Source organism: Giraffa tippelskirchi, chromosome 8 (genome assembly GCF_054371585.1).
Source record: "Giraffa tippelskirchi isolate mGirTip1 chromosome 8, T2T-mGirTip1v1.2.pri, whole genome shotgun sequence".
NCBI lineage: Eukaryota > Metazoa > Chordata > Mammalia > Artiodactyla > Giraffidae > Giraffa > Giraffa tippelskirchi.
In genome coordinates this window covers 7,545,222-7,570,635 of record NC_137282.1, presented here as the reverse complement: position 1 = coordinate 7,570,635, position 25,414 = coordinate 7,545,222, and the positions used below count along the sequence as shown (strand labels likewise).

The window sequence follows — 25,414 nt, the reverse complement described above, 5'->3', positions numbered from 1 at the left end:
AGAGTCATCCTGTGATCCAAGTTTTATTTTCATGGGTTTTGACGGCTCCTGGGTCGAGACTAGACCGAGGGTAAGGGCCAACTCATGGAGACTGATTCAGACGCCTTTGGAACAATCAGGCGAAAACTTAGGTTGGCTTAAATCAGAATTGAGGGGCGGTGAGAAGTGGTGGAAATCTGTTTGAAGGCAGAGCCGCTGATGTTTGCTGAAAGAGTGGGCGTGGATGTGAGGATGAGCTGTGACAGGTCCTGACCGAGCAAGTGGAAGGACAGAGTTAGCACTGCCGAGACGGGGAGACGGTGGGCGGGCTGGCCGGGGTGCGGGGAGAGTCCCAGATGCACAGGTTGGAGTCAGATACCTCGTGGACCGGATGCCCCGTTCGGGATCCCAGGCTGGAAATAGAAACGTGCAAGCTCTCAGTGAGTAAGCGGTGTTTACAGCCCAGCTACGGAGAGACATCCGTGTATTTAGGAAGGAAAAGCCGTGGGTGCCCCCAGGCAGGGACACGAAGAGGACCAGGAGAGGGGGGTGTCCTGGGAGCCGCGGGAAGCAGAGCTCCGCTGGTCCTGCGGGTGGTGGGCCAGGAGCCCTGCTGGAACAGGTTCAAGAGGAGTTGGGGGCGGAGACGGAGAATTGGAAGTGGAGGCAGCTTCCACTTTTCCAGGTTCTTGAGATGTGGTTGGCATACAGTAAACTGCCCACTTGTGAAGTATACAATTCTGATGCCTGTTGACATCACCACAGTCAGGATAACGGGTTCTCTGTCATCTTCTTCCAGTCCTGATGCTGCTTTCTGTCTCTGTGGATTAGCTTGTGTCTTCTAGAATCACATATAAAAGGAGTCACACACACTGTACTCTTTTTCTGCCTAATTTCTTTTTTATTTTGAGATACATTCATATTGTTGGTATCAATAGTTAATTCTTTTGTTGTCAAACAGTGTTGTGTTGTATGGATGTGCTGTTATCTAGCTATTCACCTATTGATAAATATTTGTTGTTCTGTGTTTGTGTTAGTCACTCAGTCATGTCCAACTCTTTGTGACCCCGTGGACTGTAGCCTGCCAGGCTCCTCTGTCCATGGGATTTTCCAGACAAGAAAACTGGAGGGCGTTGCCATTCCCTTCTCCAGGGGATCTTCCCGACCCAGGGATCGAGCCTGGGTCTCCTGCATTGCAGGCAGATTTCTTTACCATCTGAGCCACCAGGGAAGCTATTACAAAGGAAGCTGCTATAAACATTCTGCATCTTTTTGTGAACATATGTTTTGTTTGTCTGCGGTAAATAAATACCTAAGAGTAAACTGTCTGCATCGTGTGGTAGTTACATGATTAATTTTTTAGGAAAATGCAAACCAGATATTCATAGTGTTCAGAATATTCCACATTCTCACCAGGCGTGTTAAATTCCCACTTGTTTGCATCTTCGCCAGCATTTGGAACAGCCAGTCTCTCTAATGTTCGGCTTCCTAGTGGGAGTGAGCGTGTGGATATCACATTATGGTCTAATTTGCTTTCCTTAATGACTAATCATGAGTGTCTTTTGTGTGTCCTAAGTTGTGTGTGCATGTCTGCTTAGTCGCTCAGTCACGCCCTACTCTTTGTGACCACATGGACTGTATGTAGCACGCCAGGTCTTCTATCCATGGGATTCTCCAGGCGAGAATACTGGAGTGGGTTGCCATTTCCTCCTCCAGGGGATCTTCCTGACCCAGGGATCGAACCTGCATCTCTTGCATCTCCTGCATTGGCAGGTGGATTCTTTACCACTGAGCCACCTGGGAAGCGTTTTACATGTCTTTGGTGAATTATCTTTTCAGGTATGAAATTTAAAAAATGAATTATTTCTGACTTTTCACATACTGCTCTGCCTATGCAGTATTCCTAAATGATACAAATGTTTTAAGTGGAGATTACTTGTACTTCTTTAAAAACAGGCTTTAGTTCATAATGGCTTTCCTGGTGGCTCAGATGGTGAAGAATCTGCCTGCAGCGTAGGAGACCCGGGTTTGATCCCTAGGTCAGGAAGATCCCTTGGAGAAGGGAATGGCCACGCACTCCAGTATTCTTGCCTGGAGAATTCCATGGACAGAGGGGCCTGGGAGGCTACAGTCTGCGGGGTCACAAAGAGTCGGACATGACTGAGCGACTAACACACACACAATTCATAGTGGTAATTTACAAGTGATTAATGAGGTCCAGTGTAATTGGAGAAAATAACTCCTGTCTTTCTACATTCTAACAGGTCGCAGCACTGCAGGAGGAGAAAAGTAGTCTGTTGGCAGAGAATCAGGTATTAATGGAAAGACTTAATCAATCAGATTCTATAGAAGATCCTAACAGTCCAGCAGGAAGGAGGCATCTGCAGCTCCAGACTCAGTTAGAGCAGCTCCAGGAAGAAACATTCAGGTAAAGGACCACTCACTCAGATCTAATCCTTTAAAATCTGGTAATGTCTTTTGCAGTTAAGAATATAGTGTTAGGGCTTCCAGGTAACTGCAGACCAAGGTGGCTCTGTGATTAGCCACTTTCCAAAAGTCTTTCCACACACCATGAAATAAGCACACATCTAGGAAGGTTCTTGCCCTCAACCTGACTTGCGGACAGAACTCCCCAGTTGAACCATGACTGTGGGTGAAGGGAAGGAACAGATTCTACCCCCACCCTACCAGGTGCCTGGAGACAACTAAAGTCAGACTGAGAAAAACATCAGGAAGAACTAGCAAAGGGGCCTGAGGGTGCGTTGGAATGGTCACTGGAAAGGTTAAATTCACTCAAAATTGAAAATTAAATTTAAAACAAAAAAAGGAAATTAGATCACAGACTGCAGGGATAGGATTTCAAATTAAGTGTATCTTCTTAAAGGGCCAGATGCAAAAAAAAAAAAATTTAACCACGCATGGAATTTAGACATTGTGCCTTCCAGGGCACGGTTTAAGGGCATAAGAGAAAGGCCAGGGGCGAGGTTTAGAGACAGATGTAGTTAAAGGGCAAGCTGATGTAAAGGAGTCGTCCTCTAACACATCTTCTCAGGGAGGAAAGGGCCAAAAAGGAAGAGGGCCCGCTAGCAGTTGAGTGGTAAAAAGGAAAATCAGGTGTCCTGCAAGACAGAACAGAACTGCAAGGTGGAAGGGCTTGGCAGGATGATAAAAATACTATGTTATGATTTTCTATAAAATGTATCATGACCCATTTCTTACCCAGCCATAGATGTTCAGTGTTAAAACTGTGGGTGAAATTAAGTATCATTACCTATCCACTAAATATGGTTACATATCTACCAGTCTTTATTTTTCTCCAGTGAAATGTAATGTTTTGTTTTGTTTGCCTTGACCGGAAAAAAGTGCACCTTCTTAGTCTTCCCAGAAACCTAAGACAAATAGTCCATTGCTTATGGTCTGCAACCGCAGTTTAGACTGTGATCTGAGGACCCTTTCGGCATCTTCAGGTCCTCTCTCTTCCAGCTGCGTATCTGTGTTAGACTGGTTTCCTTCATGGACCTCAGCCAAAAACCCCTCACATCAGACGCATGTAGAAACAGTTAGGAGAACCCAGATGTCTTCTAGTAAACCAGTGATTTGAATCACAGAATGTAAAAAACATTGCCACTCTTCTCACCAGTTTTAGAAAATAGTTGTTTTTCATAAACAGTATATTGTCAGTATTCACATGATGGGTTTATTACTATTATTTTCAAATGACTAACATCTCATTTATAAGTATTCTTTAAATGATTCTGAAAAGAAGAGTAGTAAACTCAATCCAGTGCTATAGTAAAAATAAGCTTTATCCCAGCAATATTAGTAAATCTGTTACAGTAACTATTAAATCTATTACAGTAAATAAATGTATTATGCCTCCTCTAATCCGTAAGTTAAAGGAGAAGGAAGAATAAACAATAAGCTTGGTACATGAAATTATCAGTAAAGTTAAGAATATAAGATGAAGATGCGTATTAATCTATTAATATTATTTGACTTTTTTCTTAACACTCTAAAAATCCTGGCTTTGCCCCTTACTAGCTTTGTAACCCTTGGCATACCTCCTTTTCTCAAGATGGTCTACTAGTTTTGTCTACTCTCTAGAATTTTTGTGAGCATTAAATGAATTAACATATGTAAAGTATTTGAAGAATATTGCCTGGCACATAGAAGCTATATAAGATTTAGCTGTTATTACTTTTCTAGAAAATGAAATAAGAAAAAGAAATGAGATTAAAATACTGGATAGACAAAAAAAAAATGATCATCATTTATAGATAATGTGTGTCCACCCAGAAAATGGAAGAGAACCAACTGAAAAGTTCTTAGAACCAATAAACATTTAAGAGAGAGAGGGTTATGTGACACCTTTGCGTATGTCGCAGGCCTTTCTAGCAATAACTAGTTAGTATCACAGGGAAAATTCTGCTCCTAAGTATCTAAATGAAGAAGAAGAAGAAATTTTAATGCTCACCCTAATGGAAACAGCTTGGTACCCGTACAACAAAATACAGACACCAGTGACACAAATGAAGATCCATAAACCAGTCCAAGTATATATAAAAATTTGTAATATGATAAAGGTGGCATTTTCTAATCAATAAGGAAAAGTTATTTGTTAAATAGTTTGGGAATGATTGGTAGGTATTTTGACAGGAAAAGTTAGATTCCTGCACTGCAGCATATAACCAGATGGTTTCCAGAGAAATTGAAAACTTTAATGTTAAAAAATGAGACCATATAAATACTAATAGAAAAGAACGAATTAGAATAAAAAATTCTAATTGCGCATTAGAAGCAAAAACTCTGAAGTGTGAGATTCATTAGTTGAATTGGATAAAAACTAAGAATCTTTATGCATTAAATACATAAATAAAATAATCAGTGATAAATATTTGTGACATGAGAGAATCCTGTAAATCCAAAGGAAGGGTGTATGTATTAAGCAAAACAAATCCACACATGGAATTCCCCAGCAGCCCGGTGATGAGGACTCTGCACTTTTACTGCAGAGGGGCTGAGTTCAACCCCACAAGCGGTGAGTTACGGCCAAAAAAGCAACAACAAATTAAATCAGGAACCATATTATCCATATTTTGGAGCGAAAATATCTAGGAAAAGAAGTCAGGCTGGAAGTTACACTCCATAAATGTTAACAGTAGGAACCTATCTAGAGTAATGCATGATTTTTATCTTCTTTGTTTTTATGCATTTTTTAAAGCTTTCAAAAGGAGTATGTTCGTTTCCTAATTAAAAATAAAACTTAATAGCTGATACATTTTGAAAAATACCACTTGGTGTCTGACTTTCTGAAGAGAGGAATGGCAGTTGGTGGTTGTCTTTCTCCAAGTCTTAGAACGGCAGAATCTGTTTCCAGGACAGTTAAAACACGGAAATACAGCATACGGTCGCAAAAGTAGGAGACAAGTTCAAGAAGAGCTTATTTTCATTTTTTTAACTTACTTTTACTGTTCTAAGAAGAATTATTAGTAAGTAGTGCTTTCTGGGTCTGTTTTGTTTCCGATGACAGGCTTGAAGCGGCCAAAGATGACTATCGAATACGCTGCGAAGAGTTGGAGAAGGAGATCTCTGAACTCCGGCAGCAGAACGATGAGCTGACCACTCTGGCAGATGATGCTCAGTCTCTGAAGGACGAAATAGATGTTCTTAGGTAAACAAGCCCTGCATCCCCGTGGGATCTCAGACCCGCCACCCCCCCACACAGACCCACCTCCAGGATTCCCGCTATCATCAGGTCTCACGGGATGGTGTCTTAAGAGCCAGGCCCCCGAGGTTCACCTCCATGGAACCATTTCTCATCTGTAAAGTGGAAATAGTACACATGCCCACTCAGGCTGCCGTGTGGAACTGAGTGAGTTTATGTTTGTAGGCACTCGGAACAGTGTCTGGCAGATAAGTGCTGCATATAAACGTTGGTTACGTAGGAGTTCATCTCAGACCAGCGCTTCATGCTTGTGTAGCTGTGAGCTTTCTCTCTGCTGCTCCCAGACTGTCCTTCTGCGTCGTCCAGTCGATCAGTCGTCTGCTTGCTCAGATCCTGCCCCCCACTCCCCCACACAAGGCTCATTTCCTTGCTGGACTCAACTGCGCTCTCACCGGGCCCCTCGCTCCCTGCCACTCTCCTGTATAAGCTGTATAACCTGTCCTCCATCAGATCATTCCAACCATCTATATCTTGCACTTTGGCTCTTTAAATACTAAGAACGAATAGAGAAAATCATGTAGTGATGTGATTTCTGTCCTTCCGCAGACTAACTAATGATCCCCACCCTCCTCTGGGCTCCCTCCACTGGCCTCCCGTTCTGCTCCCCACCCGTGGACGGCTCTGTCCCCCACTTAGGTCGTTGCTGCGCTAAGTTTTCCTGACTCTTCTCACCTGTCTGTCCCCCCACCCCCACCTCTCCTGAGCTGCAGTCTTGGTGGATGACATTGCCCCCTGCACCGAGGGACGGGCCATGACCCGTGGACCCGCTGCGTGCTGTCTCCTGCATTCCCACCACCTTTGGCCTCTGCTCCCATCCACTGCTGACTCCTGGTGCTCTGGGTCTCAACCGTTCTTGGCTGTGCAGGGACCAGGGCCACATCAGTTATCACTTCTCTTCCCGTTTGAATCTCCCCAACCCACCCCCAAGCATCTATTTGTATGTTTCGGTCCCTCTCTTAGAAAAAGTGAGAGAAGTATTACTCTCTCCTTCTCTCCAGAACAGATTTAGATTACACGGGGTCAGATTTACATTTTCTCCTTAACCCGCTAGAATTCATCACCACCTGCCCCCCACTGTTCCTCTGAAACAGCTGTTCCTCTGGTCACTAGTAACATCCAGTTGCCAAATTATTTGGACACCGTACAATTTATTTTGCTTTTGTGCTGCATGGAACTCTCTGACTACCTACTCCTGCTTGCATTCCTTAAATTTTATGTAATGTTCTTCATTACAAATTTTGCTGTTGTTTTGGTCATACTTTTGGACCTGCACAAAAAACTAAGCTGGACTCACCTTTGGTCTTGTCATTTCATTAGAACGTGTTACTTCCTGGCAATCTTCCTGGTTTAGCGCTGACTACAGCAGCTTTACAACTGTGGGCGTGTTTGTGATTTCTGGTTTCCCATCTCATTCTAGACATTCTTCTGATAAAGTGTCTAAACTTGAAGGCCAAGTAGAATCATATAAGAAGAAGCTAGAAGATCTAGGTGATTTGAGGCGGCAAGTTAAGCTCTTAGAAGAAAAGAATACTATGTATATGCAGAACACAGTCAGTCTAGAGGAGGAGCTGAGAAAAGCCAACGCGGCTCGAAGTCAGCTCGAGACGTATAAGAGACAGGTAAGAAGGGTGGCATGGTTTCTTAACGTTGTTTGCAGCTGAATTCTCCAGAGTGACGCTGGCTTTATCAGGGTCCCCTGACTTGTTTTCACAGGATTCGGTTTTTCACCTCTTGACACTTAGTGCATATCCAGAGGTTATCGATTGGTCCCTACAGCAGATACTTCTGTTACGTCTTAATGTACTGCGCTGAGTCTTGGCTGCTGTGCTCAGATTTCCTCTGGTTGCAACAATTGGGGGCTCCTCTTTATTGAGGTACACAGGTTTATCATTGCGGTGCCCTCTCTTGGTGCAGAGCGTGGGCTCTAGGGGCACAGGCTTCAGTAACTGTGGCACCTGGAGTTGGCAGGGAGTCCTGTATGCTGATCTTACAATCTTGTCAAATTTCCATATTACTACTTTTTATTTTTAGGACCATTTTTAAAGTCTTTATTAAATTTATTATGATATTGCTTCTATTTTACGCTTTGGCTTTTTGGCCATAAGGCGTGTGGGATCTTAGCCCCCGGCCAGGGAGGGAACCTGAATCCCCTGCGCTGGAAGGCAGAGTCTTAACCCCTGGACCACCACAGAAGTCCCCCGTATTACTTCCAATAATGTCTGTTAGTTTTCTTGTCAGAAGTCATATTTTACACAAATAAAAATCTTTTTTTTTTTGTTTCTTTCTACAGCATACCCTTTTTTTCCTTCTTAATCAGCATGCCTAACCTTTACTACAGCCTTGAACAGAAGCAATAATAATAATAGACAACCATTTCATATTGATTTTTTTACACAGTGCTTCAAATGTCCTACCAGTATATTATAAGGATTGCTTTAGGTTTTTGTAGCCACCTTTTCTTAAGAATAACAAAATTTCATTGTATTCCTAACCTCACAAGGGGTTTATTGTAAGCAGATGTTGTATTTAATCAGCCACACCTGTTGAGAGATGCCTGTGCTGCTTCTCCTTTCTGTTAATCTGATGAATTATATTAATAGATCTCGATGCTTAAACCATCCTTGCATTCCTGAGATAAGCTTAGTCATAGAAGATTTATTTGTTGTTTCACATTGTTAGATTCACTTGGTTTATTTTACTTGGAATATTTTATGTCTACGATTTGTTTACTCAAAGTTTTCTGTATCTCATGCTTTCCTTGTCTTCTGATTTTGGCATCAAAATTATATTCATTTAATATAATAGAGACATTTTAGTAGAACAACCCTGTATACCGTGTATGGCTGGTAGGATTTTTTGGTGAATACATTTTTCCACAACATTTCATTATGAAGATTTTCAACAGACAACTAAGTTGAAAGAATTATTGAAAGTTAAATGTAGCCCAAAGAAGCTATAAATGTGATTAAAGAGTATTAAATTAAAATAAGAAATGATTTTATCAGAGTTCCAGAGAGAAGAACAAAATTATAGAAGGACATTACTTGAAGGAAAGAATGGCTGAGCGTTTTTCAGAATTAATGAAAGACATCAGATTTAGTATAACAGTGAATTACAAACAATAAATAAAAAATCTACACCTATAATTATTATGCTGAAATTGCGCTATAGAATATAGAAATATTACACTCGTTCTCTCTGTTTCTGATCTTGTTCTTCAGTCGCTAAGTCGTGTCTGACTCTACGACCCCATGAACTGGTTTCTGATCTGGAGCTTAATATATCTTATTTTTCGTTGTAATACTTTTCTTTCTGTAACTTCTCTTTTGGTGGCTATTTCATGCCTGCCTGATCATACTTGGTGGTATTTTATTCCTTGTATGTTTCAGGTTTCTTTCTTTTATTTTCTTTAAGTATTGAACTTTGATTTGACGTCCTTGGAGGGCTTGTTCTACTGTTCTGTTCTCGTTCGTGCTGTTTTTTTTTTTTTTGCTGACTGTTGTTCTTAGTGGTTCATTTCTTGAAGGCTTTTGTGATTTCGGGGTTCGCTCTCCTCTTTACGTTTGAGAGTCCTGGGGACCTGGTTGAGGTTGTGTTCCTCCAGACAATGTGTTTTTCATATGCCAGATTTTCCCCTGTGCTACCAACCAGGGTGACTTACATTAATTGCTTGGTTTAGGGTTTACCATACAAGGCATATGGCAAAAATTCTAACACAAATCCATGTATCTACAGGCTATGGTTACACATTTTCAAGTTACACTTTATGGAACCCAGAACACTCACTTTAAGGCAGGCAAGTTTCCTTATGACTTTGCCAGCTGATGGATTTTTTTCCCTGACCTACCTGTTTACTGACTCAGCACCTTTCAGAACCCAAGATAGTTTAACAACCACCTCCTGTCTCCTGATATGTAAAGGTCTGGGCCCCTGGACCTTCCAGGTGGCATCTCACAGTGCCCTTAGCTTCCTCACAAACCTTCACTCCAGTTTTAGCCCCTGATGACCTCCTACGCTTTCTTACAAGCTTAGCAATGCCGTTGGACTTTTTCCCCCTCAGCATTTCTTTTGCTTCATGCTAAAAGGACTTTCAGACTGCCCAGTTACCTGTGTTACAGGAAACGAAAGTCCTGTAGGTTTTTCTAGGTTTGGGCATTTGTTCTTCCAGATGATCCGGTTTTAGAATCCACACTATCTAGGCAGATTTCTGTACCTAGGTTCTCTTCATTGAGTCAGGTTTCTGTATCTTATCTGGTTTTTTTTAGTATTTGTGGGGAAGATGATCTTCATAGATCCATAGAAGAAATTTGATAATTCCTAATGTATCAAATTATAACAATTAATGATACCTTTCTATACCAGGTAGTAGAACTGCAAAATAGATTATCTGAAGAATCGAAGAAAGCAGATAAATTAGATTTTGAATATAAGCGGCTAAAAGAAAAAGTTGACAGTCTTCAAAAAGAAAAGGATGTGAGTATATATATTGGCATTTTGGTTTTGATCAGTGCTGAAATTAAGAAAATGATATTTAATTCTTGTTTTGGCTACGTTAATTTCTTCCTCTGCTTATAAATTTAAAATTTAGAGATGCTGTTGATTTTTAAAATTATTTATATTTAATTGGCAGATAGTTGCTTTACAGTGTTGGTTTCTGCCATCTATAAACGTGAATCAGCTATAGGTACATGCATGTCCCCTCCCTCTTGAACCTCTCTCCCACCCCCACCCTGCTAGGCTGTCCCAGAGCATCGGATTTGAGCTCCCTGCACCTGTTGATTTTTGAATTAAAAATTTATATTTGTGTTTCAGAAATACATCTAAAATAAAAGATTGAGAGACTGTTTATTCTAATTTATTTTATATATATTTAACTTTTATACCACTGTTGCTTCTTTTCCATCATCTTACTTGTGACTTTCTATAAATTTATGTAGCTTTTCTGTTTTCTGTATGTTTAATATAAGGGGCACAATTCTTTTTGTTGTTGTTCAGCATATTTTGAAGCTTTTAAAAATATTTTTAAGTGGTCATAATTCGTGAATATTTAAAGTCTTTGTTGTGTGATTTTTATGTTTCATGAAAAAAATGTTATTTACATAATCAGAGACTAATTGTTAAGAATGGAGTAGATAGTTTTGTTTCTTATGATTAACTAGATAAGATACTGCCTTGCACATAGTATATATTCAGTATGGTTAAACTGGAAAAAATCTAATCTTTTCCTTCTGTGATCATTCTATAAAAGATTAAAAACTATAACATGTTCGTGTTCCCCACTGTTTATCATTCTGTCAGGTAAGGCAGAGACCACTAATGAGTAAATTCATGAAGGTTGAAGCTGATTTCCCTTGTTCTTAATGTCCCTCCAGAGATTGAGATCGGAAAGGGATTCTCTGAAGGAAACCATTGAAGAGCTTCGCTGTGTTCAGGCTCAAGAAGGACAGCTCACAACTCAAGGTAACAATGTTTCAGAAGCCCAAGCAAGATTATTTGTTTTGGTAGTATCAGGAAAAATGTTAAGATTCATTTTAAGACAATTGCACCAAAAAAAGGAGAACTTAAAGTTGGAGAAGAGGCCATGAGATTTTGATACAAATTTTGAACTGTTACCCAGATTTTATGGAAAATAGACGATAGCTATGAGACCAAATTTACTTACCTACTTTTTAATTTTAATTATATTCAAATGTTTATATATAATATATATATCATATTGTATATATTATATTATATATATTTTATATATATATTGTATATATTATCTGACTCTTTGCAGCCCTGTGGACTGTAGCCCGCCAGGCTTCTCTGTCCATGAAATTTTCCAGGCAAGAATATTGGAGTAGGTTGCCATATTCCCGACGCAGGGATTGAACCCTCATCTCTTGTGTCTCCTACATTGCCGAGCAGTTTCTTTACCGCTAGTGCCACCTGGGAATGCTGTCAAACGTTTGGGTTTTATTAAATCAAAAGCATAAATAATTTGTCAAATCATTTCTGTTAATAATAAACCTGAAAAGTTTCTAGTGACCTCTTTAAAAGTATATCAGACTTTCTACATCAGTGGTCTTTCTTTCAGCTGAGATGTGAGGTGGGTGTCAGTTCACTAATACCCACTACTTGGGAACGTACATCCAAAGTAGAAACCTTTTCCTCCTCGCAGGAAGGGAGTAGCACTTAGCTGAGAGTTTACCTTCTACCTCTTGGGGAGCACATGAGCCTGGCTGATGACTCGTACACTTTACCACCTGTTCACTCCTGCTCACGTTTCCAGCCCCTGGCTTTTCTGTTACCTGAGACTAGACTCTCTCTTCCTCTGACTACAGCCTCCTTTTCCCTGCTCACTCCTGCCAAACCTGCTCGTTTGCTCCATCCTCCTTCAGCCCCCTCTCTGGTCTCTAATGACCACATTGATCGCCTCCTTTCCCAGCTCACCCAGCCTGCATACCTACATTTCAGCTGTGTTCTCATCACCACTGTCTTTGCTTATCCTCTTCACCTATTTCTGGACCAGCTTGTCAAACCCCAGCTCATTTTTTTTTTTTATAATTTTATTTCTTTGTTTATTGATTTTTTTGCTGTACTGGGTCTGTTGCTGCATATGGGCTTTGATCTAGTTGCGGTGAGCGGGGACTGCTCTTGGTTAGGGTGCTCGAGCTGCTCGTTGCCATGGCTTCTCTTGGTGCAGAACACGGGCTGTTGGCGTGTGGGCTTTAGTAGCTGTGGCTCCTGGGCTTAGCTGCTCCGCAGCATGTGGAATCTTCCTGGACCAGGGATCGAACCCATGTGCCCTGCACTGGCAGGTGGATTCTTAACCACTGGACCACCAGGGAAGTCCTGTGGTTTATTTTATACACAGTAGCTTGCATCTGCCAATCCTGAACTCCTGATTTATCCCCCTCCCCACCCACTTTCCCCTTTGGTAACCATAAGTTTGTTTTCTGTGTCAATGAGTCTGTCTCCATTTTGTAAATAAGTCATGATAAACACTTAGCAATCTAGGAATAGAAGGAAACTTCTGCAACCTAGTAAAGGTCATCTGTGAACATCCTACAACTGACCTCATACTTAGTGATGAAAGACTAAATGCTTTTCCCCAAAGACCAGGAACAAAGCAAGGCTGTTCAGTCTAGCCATCAGTATTCAGCATGGAGTTTCTCACCAGTGCAGTCGTGGAAGAAAAAGAAAAGAGAAGTAAAGGGCATTCAGATTGGAAAGGAGATCTGACAGATGAGTTCAGCAATGTCTCAATGTACAAGATCAGTGTATAAATACATTTCTGTGTTCAGTCGCTCAGTCGTGTCTGACTCTTTGCGACCCCATGAACCACAGCACACCAGGCCTCCCTGTCCATCACCAACTCCTGGAGTCCACCCAAACCCATGTCCGTTGAGTTGGTGATGCCATCCCACCATCTCATCCTCTGTCGTCCCCCTTTCCTCCTGCCCTCAATCTTTCCCAGCATCAGGGTCTTTTCCAATAAGTCAGCTCTTCACATCAGGTGGCCAAAATATTGGAGTTTCATCTTCAACGTCAGTCCTTCCAATGAACACCCAGGACTGATCTCCTTTAGGATGGACTGGTTGAATCTCCTTGCAGTCCAAGGGACTCTCAAGAGTCTTGTCCAACACCACAGTTCAAAAGCATCAATTCTTCGGTACTCAGCTTTCTTTATAGTCCCGTACATGAGCTCTCATGTACGTACATGACTCCTGGAAAAGCCAGAGCCTTGACTAGACGGACGTTTGTTGACAAAGCAATGTCTCTGCTTTTTAATATGCTGTCTAGGTTGGTCATAACTTTCCTTCCAAGGAGTAAGCGTCTTTTAATTTCATAGCTGCAGTCACCATCTGCAGTGATTTTGGAGCCCAGAAAAACAAAATCAGCCACTGTTTCCACTGTTTCCCCATCTATTTGCCATGAAGTGATGAAAATGACATTGCAGTAGTATCTTAGAGTGAACTGCAAATAAGTTTAGCAAAGAAATGCAAGACTTCTGCACTGAAAACTATGAATCATTACTAAGATAAATTAAAGATATAAATAAATGTAGAGACATTCCACATTCAGTTGTTGGAAAGGCACTTTAGTAAGGACTGCAGCTGTCTTCATATTGGTCTAAAGAGTCAATGCTATCCCAATCAAATTCTCAGCAGACTTTTTTGTAGAAATTGACAAGTTGATTCTACTGGTCAATTTATATGAAAATACAAAGGGTCCACTAAAACCAAAAAAAATATTTTTTTTAAATAAAAAGCTGAGAGCTTACACATCCTGATTTCAAGAGTTCCTGTAGAGACTTCCCTAGTGGTCCGGTGTTAAGACTTCACCTTCCAATGCGGGCCGTGCAGATTGAATCCCTGGTCGGGGAGCTAAGATGCCACATGCCTCAGGGCCAAAAAATGCAAACATAAAAACAGAAGCAACGTTGTAATAAATTCCATAAAGGCTTTAAAAATGGTCCATGTCAAAAAACAGAAAAAAAGAGTTACTGTAAAACTACTGTAATTGAACGCTGTGACACTCACATAGTATAGACATAGAAATCAGTGTAGTATATACATTAATAGAATGAAGGAAAAAACTGCATCATCATCTCAATTGATGCAGAAAAGACAACTGACAAAATCCAACAGCCTTTTGTTAAAAAAATAATGTAAACTGAGAAGAAAACTGGAAAGGAAACTTCTGCAGCATGAGAAAGATCATAGGAAAAACCCACAGCTAACAGCGTGCTCAGTGGTGAAGGACCAAAAGCTTTTCCTCTAAGATCAGGAATAAGACAGTGATACCTGCTACCACCACTTCTGTACTTTTGTTCAACATGCTACAGGAAGTTCTAGCCAGAGCAATTGGACAAAGAAAAAAAATCTAAATCAGAAAGGAAGAATCAAAAATACTTCTGTTTGCAGATGGCATGCTCTTATATGCTGAAACCCTTTAAAAACTACATACAGGAAGAAAAATTGTGAGAACTAATAAAGTGAATTCAGCAAATTTACGGGATATAAAATCAAACCACAAAAATGAGTTACATTTCTATACACTAGCAGTGAACAATATGGAAAGTAAATTAAGAAAACAATTTGATTTACAATAGGATTTTAAAAAATAAAATACTTGGGAATAAATCTAACCAGGATGACACTTGTACCTTGAAAAGTACAAAACTGCTGAAAAAATCAAAGAAACCTAAATGGGAAGATAACCATGTTCATTTGAGACTTAATATTGTTAAGCTGACATCACTGAAACAGTCTACAGATTCAGTGCAATTCTTATCAAAATGCAGATAGTATTTTTTGCAGAAATAGAAAAATCCAGCCTAAAGTTTACATAGACTCTCAAGGGATCCTGAAAAGCCAAAGCAACCTTGAAAAAGAAAAAAAAATAGTTTGAGGACTCATGCTTCCTGATTTTAAAACTTGGTAAAACATTAGAGTAATCCAAACACTATGTATAGGTGAAAGGACAGATGTTTAGACCAATGGAGTAGAATATAGAGAGCCTGGAAATAAACCTTCCCATAGACAGACAGTTGGTTTTCAACAGGAGCATCAAGACAACTTTAGTGGGGGAAAGGAAAGTCTTTCAAGCAGATTGTGCTGGGAAAGCTGGATGTCCACATCCAGTAGCATGAAGGTGGACCCTTACACCATATACAAAAAGAAGTCAAAATGGTTCTCTAAATGTAAGGACTAAAACTGTAAAACTTTAAGAAGAAAACATAGAGGAAAATCATCATGATGTTGGATTCAGCAGTGATTCCTTGGAATTGATACCAAAAGCACAGGCAGCCAAAGGAGTAATAGGTAAACTGGACTTCATCAAAATTAAAATCTTCTCTGTATCAAAGAACACTGTCAACAGAGTGAAAAGGCAGCGCACAAGACGGGAGGAAATATTTGCAGATCCTTTATCTGATAAGTGATTGATGTCCAGAGAGTATAAAGGACTTCTACAACTTAGCAGCAAACGAACGAAGGACTTGAGGACATGTTTCTCCAAAGAAGATATCCAGATGGCCAGTATTTGTATATGAAACAATGCTCAGCATCGTTGGTCATTAGAGAAATGCAGATCAAGCCCACAGCGAGGTCCCACTTCATACTCATTAGGATGGCTGTCATCAAAAAAGAAAGAAAAGGGAGATAACGAGTGTTGATGAGGATGTGGAGAGATCACAGCCCCCTTGCATTGCTGGTGGGAATGTAAGATGGGTTAGCCACTGTGGCAGAGTTTCGTGGTTCTTTATAATAACAAGTTAAAGTTACCATATGCTCTAGAAATTCTATTCCTAAGTATATACCCAAAAGTATCAAAGCAAGGACTCAACTAGATCCTGGTACGCCAATGTTCATAGCAGCATTATTCACAGTAGCCAAAAGGTGGGAACAACCCATGTGTCCATCAACAGATAAATGAATAAAGAAAATGAGATATGTATGTATAGTGGAATATTATTGGGCCATATAAAGAGGTGAAATTCTGATAAACGCTGCAACTTAGATGAATATTGAAAACAGCATGTTAGGTGAAGTGAGCCAGACCCAGAAGGACAGATGCTGGTATGAGGTATCTAGAATGGGCAGACATTGGAATTAAAGTTACAAGGAGCTGAGGGAGAAAGCAGTGGGGAGTAGTTATTGCTTAATTGTTACAAAATTTATGTATTGAGTGATGAAAGCATTTGGAAATAGACAGTAGTGATGGTTCCACAAAAGAGTGCCTTAACATCAGCACAGGACTTAGCGTTACTCAACTTTATACTTAAAAATGTTAAAATAATAATAATGATGACAATGGAAGGCAACTGTGATGTGGTTTTTGTACTTTAATGCTCAAAGTAGGGTTCGTACAGGGACTAGAGGAGGTAGTTGTCTTCTGACCTTGAGTCAATGCTTGTGTGTTTATAGGGTTAATGCCTCTGGGAAGTCAGGAGTCTTCAGACAGTCTTGCAGCAGAGATCGTCACACCGGAAATCAGGTAAGAAGATGGTGAAGTGCAGTCACACGTCACAATATTGTTGTAGAAAACTTACTCCTCTGCGATGTAGAGGACCGGTTACTTATTCTTTATCACTCGCGCTTTCAACCTGAACTCGAGGTTCTTTGTCCTTGATTTCAGCACGTTAGAGACCTTCTCAGCTGGCCATACAGAGGCTTGGTTTCTCTCTTGGGGAGGACAGGGTCTCACACATACGCAGCAGATGAACACGTCTGTGCTTGGGTAGCCTCAGCAGACATTTAGCCATGAAACCACTTGGCCCAAAGACAAAGGTTATGCTTAGCCATCGGCCTGCAACATACTTAGTCTCTGAGATTTATTACCTAAGAGCAGGGAACCGTCTGGGGAAGACAGAAGCAGAGACAGGAGGAAACATCGCCCTGACTGTATTGCTCTTCCCTCGGTAGTTCCTCACATCTGTATTTTAAATATTCTGTTTATTTTAGTGTATGCCTGGCTTTATGAATAAGAATGAATAATTGATAGGAAAGCATCAGCTGTCCAGCAAAAGGTTAATGATTAATCCTGAATATTGCTTTTACCTTATTTGGGCTAATTTACCCCCTTTTTAAGTTGACACCAGCCTTGATTCTTGATAGCATGCTTAGAGGTATTAGCTAAAGTAATGGTTATGTGAAAGTTTTATAAACTGTGAAAGTTGCCACAGGCATTCAAACATTTGTTGAATAAATGAAGACAGTATTTATTATTGTTAGCATTTGTTTAAGGACAGAAGGTGTGTAATGCAACACCAATTCTGGAAGCATCTTGAATACCTTTTACTTTTTTGCCATCTGATATGGTACTTTATTGTTAGACCAATAAAGTTTGTTGCACAAATAAATACTTATTTTTATGAATATTTATAAATAAATGCATGCTGCATGCCCATTCGCTTTAGTTGTGTCCAACTCTTTGCAACCTTATGGACTATAGCCCAACAGATTCCGCTGACCAGGGGATTCACTAGGCAAGAATACCACAGTGGGTTGCCATTTCCTTCTCCAGATCTTCCCGACCCAGGGATGAAACCTGTGTCTCTTATGTCTCCTGCATTGGCAGACAGGTTCTTTACCACTAGCACCACCTAGGACGCCCCTATAAATAAATAGTTATTTCCAAAAAACAAATTTTAAGGAAGCTTATAGGTAATGAAGCTGCATTTTTAAACTGAGAGAAAAGAACAATGATGAAAATTCAACAAATAAAATAGCTTTTATTGAGTATTACTCAGTACAAATTATAATATGCTTTGTGTCTACAAGAGCTACCAAGAAGGTGAAACAGTGCAAGGGGTGAAATTTCTCAACATATTAATAGGCCAGTATTGACATAGGTCAGTATTCTTGATACACAGTGAAATTTTCTTTTCCAGTTTGCAAAAATCTATTAAAAGTGATAATTTTCACTGAGGTTAAGGGTGTGGAAAAGTTGGAAACCTCATAAACTAAAAATAAAGAGATACAATTTTTTAATTGAGGTATAATTGACATATAACTTTGTAGTAGTTTTAGGTGTACAGTATAATGATATATGTATATGTTGTGAAATGATCACCATAGTAAGTTCAGTTAATATCCATCGCCACACAGGACTACAAAAAAAATTTTTTTTCTTGTGGTTATACAGCTTTTCTTTTGAGCAGTTTGGCAGAATGTGTGAATGTTTAAATCAAAAAGGAAATACGATTTTGAAACTTCATTCATTATACATCATGATATTTGGTGACTGATTTTCAGACTATCAATTCTATTATAAAAAAAAGGGCTTGAGACCTGAGACGTAACGTCTCAGCCAGTTAGGAGCTAAATTTCATGCAGGTTCTTTGTTTTTCATTTCTGTTTTACGTATTAAATCTGTAATGGTGCCTAGCTGGATTCTGATAACCGTGTTAATCAGTTTTTCTTCCGCTCTCAGGGAGAAGCTCATTCGTCTTCAGCATGAGAATAAGATGTTGAAAATCAACCAGGAGGGTTCCGACAACGAGAAGATCGCCTTGCTGCAGAGCCTTCTGGATGATGCCAACCTCCGCAAGAATGAGCTGGAGACGGAGAACAGGTGAGGGCGCGGCGGCCACTCCGCTCACTCTGGTCTGGATCCTCCAAACCCAGATCCGAGCTGTAGTGTGCGAGTGAGAGTGTTTTCCTCTGTTTCACATCACGAGTACTTCTTTCCACTTACGGGCAGATTTGCCCAAAAGTGCTGTGTCTCTGTGATAGCAGTCCCATCTTCAATTCTTCAGGCAAAATGATCCCAAAGTCCTGCCATTCTCCCTTCCTAATCACTAATTAAAACCAGAAGGTTAAGCAGCCTGCCAGTGCAGGAGACACGGGTTCGATCCCTGGTCCAGGAAGCCCCCACATGCTGAGGAGCAAGGAGGCCCATGCACCACAGCTGCTGAGACTGTGCTCTAGGGCCCAGGAGCTGCAGCTACTGAGCCTGTGCTCTAGGGCCCAGGAGCTGCAGCTACCTGCAGCTGAAGCCCGAACACCCAACAGCAACAAGAGAAGGCTCGCCAATGAGAAGCCCACGCACCACAGCTACTGAGCCTGTGCTCTAGGGCCCAGGAGCTGCAGCTACCTGCAGCTGAAGCCCGAACACCCAAGAGCAACAAGAGAAGGCTCGCCAATGAGAAGCCCACGCACCACAGCTAGAGAAAGCCCACGTGCAATGACGAAGACCCAGCACAGCCAAAAGCGAAGATTAATTAATTAACAATAAAAACCTAGAGGATAAAAAAATGTCACCATTAATTGACAGTCTTTGAAGACACTTTTACTTCGTGTCATGATCAGATTAATAAGTTTGCCCTGTTTAGACAAGCTGATGTTTTGAAGAATCAGTTGGTGTAAGGAAAACAGTGGGATCCCTCATAACTGAATTGATAGAGCTTTTTTTTTCTAATCTGTTAATTCTTGCTACTCTAGTAGGAAATCACCCATCTTATGAATAATTCAATTATTTTGAGAATTTAGACTCTGCAAATCTAAAAAGCACATCGCTTTCCTGTTTGTACGTTCTAAGGGTTTTGCAGTAGGCAGTCATTCCAACTCCTTTTAAAAGCAGTTCTTACTCTGGCAAGGAATACTTTTATATTCTGTTGTGACAATCTTCTGATTCTTTTCCTTTTTGGAAACGTTTCTTAGATCCCAAACATATGGTGTCTTTTCTTTCTCTTAGAGCTGTGATATTCTGTCATTTTTTGAGGGATTTGACATTTTTATAAATAGTTTCACAGTTTATGTGATATTACAGATTCTTTGCTTATTATGCCTGATAGATTTGGCATTTTCCAGGTATGAGTCAGTCTTGAGAGTCAAAATTGTTATGACAGTTTTACATACTCCACCTTTCTTCCTGTGACTTTAATTTTTAAACCTGCTGAGGGAGAATCAGCAAACAGTGTACATCACAGGGTGATGTATTAGCGTGTAATTGAATATAAACATAAGAAGACATTTTCACATCAGTTCTTAGGAGCATAGATAATGGTACTTTATTTAAAAAATACTTAGAAAAAGCGGGAAAAGAGAAGGAAGAGGAATAAGAACAGCGGAAAATAGGTGGCAGTCACGCAGAGTCGAGGTGAGAGCAGCTTGAATTACCCCTCTATCCTCGGCCTCCTCTGTATCTTAGCATCTTGGTCAGGAGAGCCTTCTCCCAACGCTGATTTGCTGTCAGTGAGTCAACGCCTACTAATCTTCTGTGACGCTTTGCCGTGCCTTTCCCAGGCCTCCCTATAGCTTTTACCCTCTTCTCCTTAAAAACAGAACAGCCACTTGTCACTCGTACCACAGCGCTTACACATACAGACGACTGGTTACCTCCCAAGTGCCTGGTATTTACGGCTGTGTTGGTTTATCAGATTACACCACCAGTAACTTACCTGTAGATCATAGCCATCTGTGGGTTTTATGACCTGCCACACTAATAATAATAATAGCAGCTAGCATTTATTAAGCCACTGTTTGTTCCAAACACTGTGCTGAGTGTTTTAAACATGTGGTCTTATTTTATTAAAGTTTTGCAGACGGAGGAATTTGGACTGAGACCAAGGCTACCTGACTCCAAAGCCTCTGGTTAACCAGTTCATCTTCTGCCACATTTGTGAAACATTTTCTTTCATGTCTTCCCCTCACTGGATGCTTTTCCTCTTAGCTGAATTATCATAAGTGTGTTCTTACTGAGTTTAATAAGTACGTACACTACCTGGTCTCTACCTTAACCTCCTACTAGTTGACAGCACTGGACTAGAACCAAGCAAGCCGCGTTCAGTCCCGCTGATTCTTACAGCTGGATGACCGTAAATCCAATGTGCTCCTGCCGTACCTCACCTTAGAAGGAGAGCTTAGCCTCCAAAGTCCTTTCCAGTTAGTTTTGCCAGTAAGTTGGCATTTGTTAAAGTCTGTAATACCTGTTGACCCTCCAGCAGTATTAGGAGAGGCACGAAGTGTCCAGAATAGAGCCACATCGGAATCTCTTACCCATGAGGTCGGCATTATAATACTCACTTCTTTTTTCGGTGAACTTTTTCATATATATTTACATACATTTTATAACTTCATTCATGTGCGTACATGTTTGATCCATACTTTAACCAGTATTTTAGACTATGTGTTACATTTACAGTGGCTTCTACCTAGTAATAATATTTGTTGACTAAATAAATTTCAAAAATCGCTAGGATGGAAAGTTGAAATAGTCTTAGAGTTTGATATATTTTCCGTATTGCTTCCTGAGAAGATTAAACAAAGTTACAGTTAGTAATGTACTTATGTACCTCTGTTCCCATGTTGAATATGAATTTTCAGATAATTCAGTGAAAAAGCAGATTCCTTTGTGTGAAAAATATCCATTATAATTATAGGTTTACTATATTTTTACTGTGATTCTCGCTAAATTATAGCACCTGGAGGTTTATAATAAGAATGTCTTGTTGAGTGTAAAAAGTTTCATCCTGAAATTCTTGGCTGTTTGGATTCTAAATAGTCATTGCCCTTTTTGCCCTTAATTGGGAGACATCTGACTTTACTGGAGTGTTTATTACTAGAACCGCCAGCCCCGTGGAAGCACCCTGGACTTCTCTTCCTCCCCTCTTTACCGTGTTCACTGTTGATCACTTCCCCCTCCTCAGTTTTTCTCAGCTTCAGGAGCAGCCCTCGCCCGTTCCTTCTGAGTCCCTGGTTCCCCTCCAGGGTGAGCCGTCCCTTCCGCCCTCTGCTTGGTGATCTGCCGGGGACCTTCCTGTTCCCTTGTGCGCCGGGACGTGCTTTTCTCGGCCACCGTTCATGCTCAGGGCTCCAGTCACCGCCAGACGGCCCCCGGGTCTGTAGGGTCCACTCTGCCCTCCTGCTGAAGGCAGGTTGCAGGTATCCAGCCGACTGACAGATACTTCCCATTACTTCATTTTCAACAAGTACCAAACAAGTTTCTTTGTGCTTTGGCTCAGCCTGTTCCTCCTGTGTTCCCTTTTTCAGTAAATAGTTCTTGGTCGCTGAGAGTAAAATCCTCAGTTGTTTTTTGCTCCTTCTATTCATTCGTGTTTTCTGTGCATCTCCTCCTCCGACCCTGTCTGTTTCAGGGAAGCGTGGTCATCACTGCGGTGGCCTCTGCCTGGGCTTCCTGCTTTCCTGCTGCTTTCTGCCTTCCAAAATGATCTCTTCGACTCGCATGGCACCGTGATCTTTCTGAAAGACTATCGGCTCCTTCAGCATCACCCAACACCCACTAGTCCCCCAACTGTTGCACCCTAATGATCTAGAGAATTTGTGGAGACGGAACTCCAGAGTCAGCATGTTTAAAAGCTGGCTGGGCTATTCCCTTGCACCCAAATTTTAGGCCCAATTATAAGAAATGGCAACCCATTCCAGTATTCTTGCTTGGGAAATCCCATGGACAGAGGAGCCTGGCGGGCTACAGTCCATGCGATCGCAAGGAGTCGGACACAGCTGAGCAACTGAGCACAGGATAAATGAACACACTTGAATTTCATACACGGTGGCCCAGCCTCTCCTCTGGTTTCATCTCCAGCCTTCCTTCCCCTCATAACGAGTCATAATGTAGAATTCAGCCATAGAATTCCTGAACTCATTGTACCCTCTCCCTTTCTGTGCACTGTGGACGTGCTGAATTCTCGGTCTTGAGTCCCCTTTCCACCATTAACCACACAAGCATTTTATTTATTGTTCTGGTCTCAGTTCAGGTGAGGCCTGACTCCTCCACACTATCAGGTGTGGTCCTCGCTTCTCTGAGCAGTTATCACTCCTCTGTGTACTTCTGCATGCTGTGTTGAAGTATTTATCTTGTATCGTATTTGTTTACATTTTGCCTCCCCAAGTGCAGTTTTTTTGTTTTTGTTTCTGATTGCACCCCAAGACTTGTCCGATCTTAGTTCCCTGACCAGGGACTGAACCCGGGTCCCTGGGAGGGAAAGTGCTGGGTCCTAACCACTGGACCACCAAGGACATCCCACAGGGATCTTTTAACACTACATTGAGCACTCATTTGAATAAATGTATATTGAAGTGAATTTCGAACAAATATACGTGCGTAAGTATACCAGCTCAACAAAATGTGTCTATCAAAAACACTGCATTGGAAGCCGTCATCAAAATTTCAAGCTATACGGAAAATAATGAGAAAAGTGAATTGTTATGACTGTAATATGAACCTTTGTTTTGCTGATTATATGAAAACCTAAGGCAGAAGGTATAAGTTCAGTTAGAACTTGGAAAATTAATGTATGTTTGATTTCTAGGCTGGTGAATCAAAGACTCCTGGAAGTACAGTCACAAGTGGAAGAACTGCAAAAGTCTTTACAAGATCAAGGCTCAAAGGCAGAAGATGTAAGCCTTATTTTATACAGTGATGGTCCAACAGTTTCATAATGTTTAGAAAAGCTATAACATTTTTTTGATGGTCTCTATCAAAATAACTCTGATCATATTGGTTATAGAAAAGAAACAATGTTTTCCTCTTACTGGTATTCCTTATGAAGTGACCAGACTTGATTGTTTTGTTCAGATTCACCCTGCTAGGAATCAGAAGTTCATTTGTGGTTTTTAGCGAAGGAATCGGGCTTTTCTGTTGCACATGTGCTCAGCTCGGTTTTCAGAGTATTGATTATCCTTTTGGTCAAAAAAAAAAAAGTGCTGATAGAATCTTAGCATGTCCAAGTAGCACTGTTTGATATAAATTTGGTTTTACATCAAAATAATGTAAATAATGCCCTTCCTAGGATCCTACCCTCTCCAGGTTTATGAGTCCCTCTTTCCACCCCTGCCCTTGGCCACACACACATACACACACGCTCAGATAGAGGCTCGCTGACCTTTTTTCCCTTTGCCCGTCTGTCACAGCCCTGCCTGCTCAGCGGGCGCTCGCCTAGAATACAGCACGAATGTGGAGGCAGAAACAGCCTCCTCCTCCTCCTCCTGCTCCCTGCCCATCAAGGTGCACACGCGGCACGTAGCAGTCAGTCTGACGAAGGCGTGCGGCAGTCATGTTCTGCAAATCCTGTACATTTAATGAGCTGTATACAATAGAGCTACACTTGCAGAGTGCTCAAAACTAACATGAAGAGGGGATAAAAACTGAATGTTCATGACCAATCTTTGCTTCCGTTGGCTGGTGATTTTTTTCCCATTGCCAGCGTAATCCACTGTAAACTCTGGCTTTTGAGTATAAACCTGTTTGGTTGTTCTCACTGTTGGAGTCATTTTCTGGGCGCTCCGCATCAAAAGTGTAGACCCATCCAGTTTCATCCAGCCTTAGTAACCTAAGAGGGTGTGAAGACAAAACAATATTGCTTAAGGCCTAAGGGTGTGAGATACGAAAGCTCATCCATGACCTGATTTCTTGGGTTTCTTAAGCACGCACTGTCTGGGTTATGCTGGGCCACGTTCTCTCTGAGGTCACAGGTTGCAGCTTCTCCTCTAATATGTTGTCCTTCTTAGCTCCCCACGTGGATTCCCAGTTCTCCAGATTCTCACCAACATGTCAACTACCTCATTCCCTTATTAAAATGGAACTAGTTTACTTTTTACACATGCATTTATCCAGAACGCTAAATCACAAGCAGAGCCACCATTCGTGTGTGAAAATACTAGTAAACCTCACCAAGAGGGACTTAGAGGTGAACCAAAGTAACACTTCTTAGTTTAGTGGAACCACTAGGTCCCTTAAACCGAGGTAAATGTAGACTTGGCTTTGGTCTTGGAAACGGAGGAGACTTCCTGTTGATCTGTTACGGCAGAGAGAAGAATGTGTGGGTCATAGGAAGTAAAAATGGCAAAACATCAGTATCTGCTCAACCTCAGTGTTACAGCAATAACCTCTATACTTGCTCCTCTAATATTAAAACATACAGAAAGAGATTATTCTCGAAAAAATAATTTTACATGGCCTGATTAGATATCGCTGTGGGAATGAAATCTAATTAAATATGCTGCATGTCACTACTTCAAGAGAGGATATTTCAGAAATGAGTTGCCAACCTTAAAAGTACTGTTAGCACAAATTAGTCAGTTTATTTGACTGTTCAGATGCTAATGAGATGTTTTGCTGTAAACTCCTGAAATTCCTCTCAGAACTCTCTACTCTGTAAAGATTCAGATAGAAGCTTTCCTCACTCTGACACTCTGCTCACGACGTGGAGGACAATGTGGTCCACGCCATGCGGTCTTCCCCAGCGGATGTTCCATG

The 25,414-nt window shown here is 41.0% G+C and overlaps 1 protein-coding gene across 12 annotated transcripts in view; it reads left to right on the top strand.

Annotated features, from left to right (window-relative positions):
* HOOK3 (hook microtubule tethering protein 3) overlaps positions 1-25,414 on the top strand; it is a 93,848-nt gene that overhangs the window by 41,735 nt on the left and 26,699 nt on the right. For 9 of the 12 annotated variants that reach the window (XM_081519091.1, XM_081519089.1, XM_081519097.1 and 6 more), the window contains exons 9-16: positions 2,244-2,407; positions 5,510-5,650; positions 7,122-7,323; positions 10,067-10,177; positions 11,077-11,164; positions 16,621-16,690; positions 18,629-18,769; positions 23,469-23,556. In XM_081519091.1, the coding sequence (XP_081375217.1) occupies positions 2,244-2,407; positions 5,510-5,650; positions 7,122-7,323; positions 10,067-10,177; positions 11,077-11,164; positions 16,621-16,690; positions 18,629-18,769; positions 23,469-23,556 (1,005 nt within the window). Of the gene's footprint in view, positions 1-2,243; positions 2,408-5,509; positions 5,651-7,121; positions 7,324-10,066; positions 10,178-11,076; positions 11,165-16,620; positions 16,691-18,628; positions 18,770-23,468; positions 23,576-25,414 lie in introns of all 12 variants that reach the window. The other 3 variants (XR_014061883.1, XR_014061882.1, XR_014061884.1) reach the window with 1 other exon arrangement.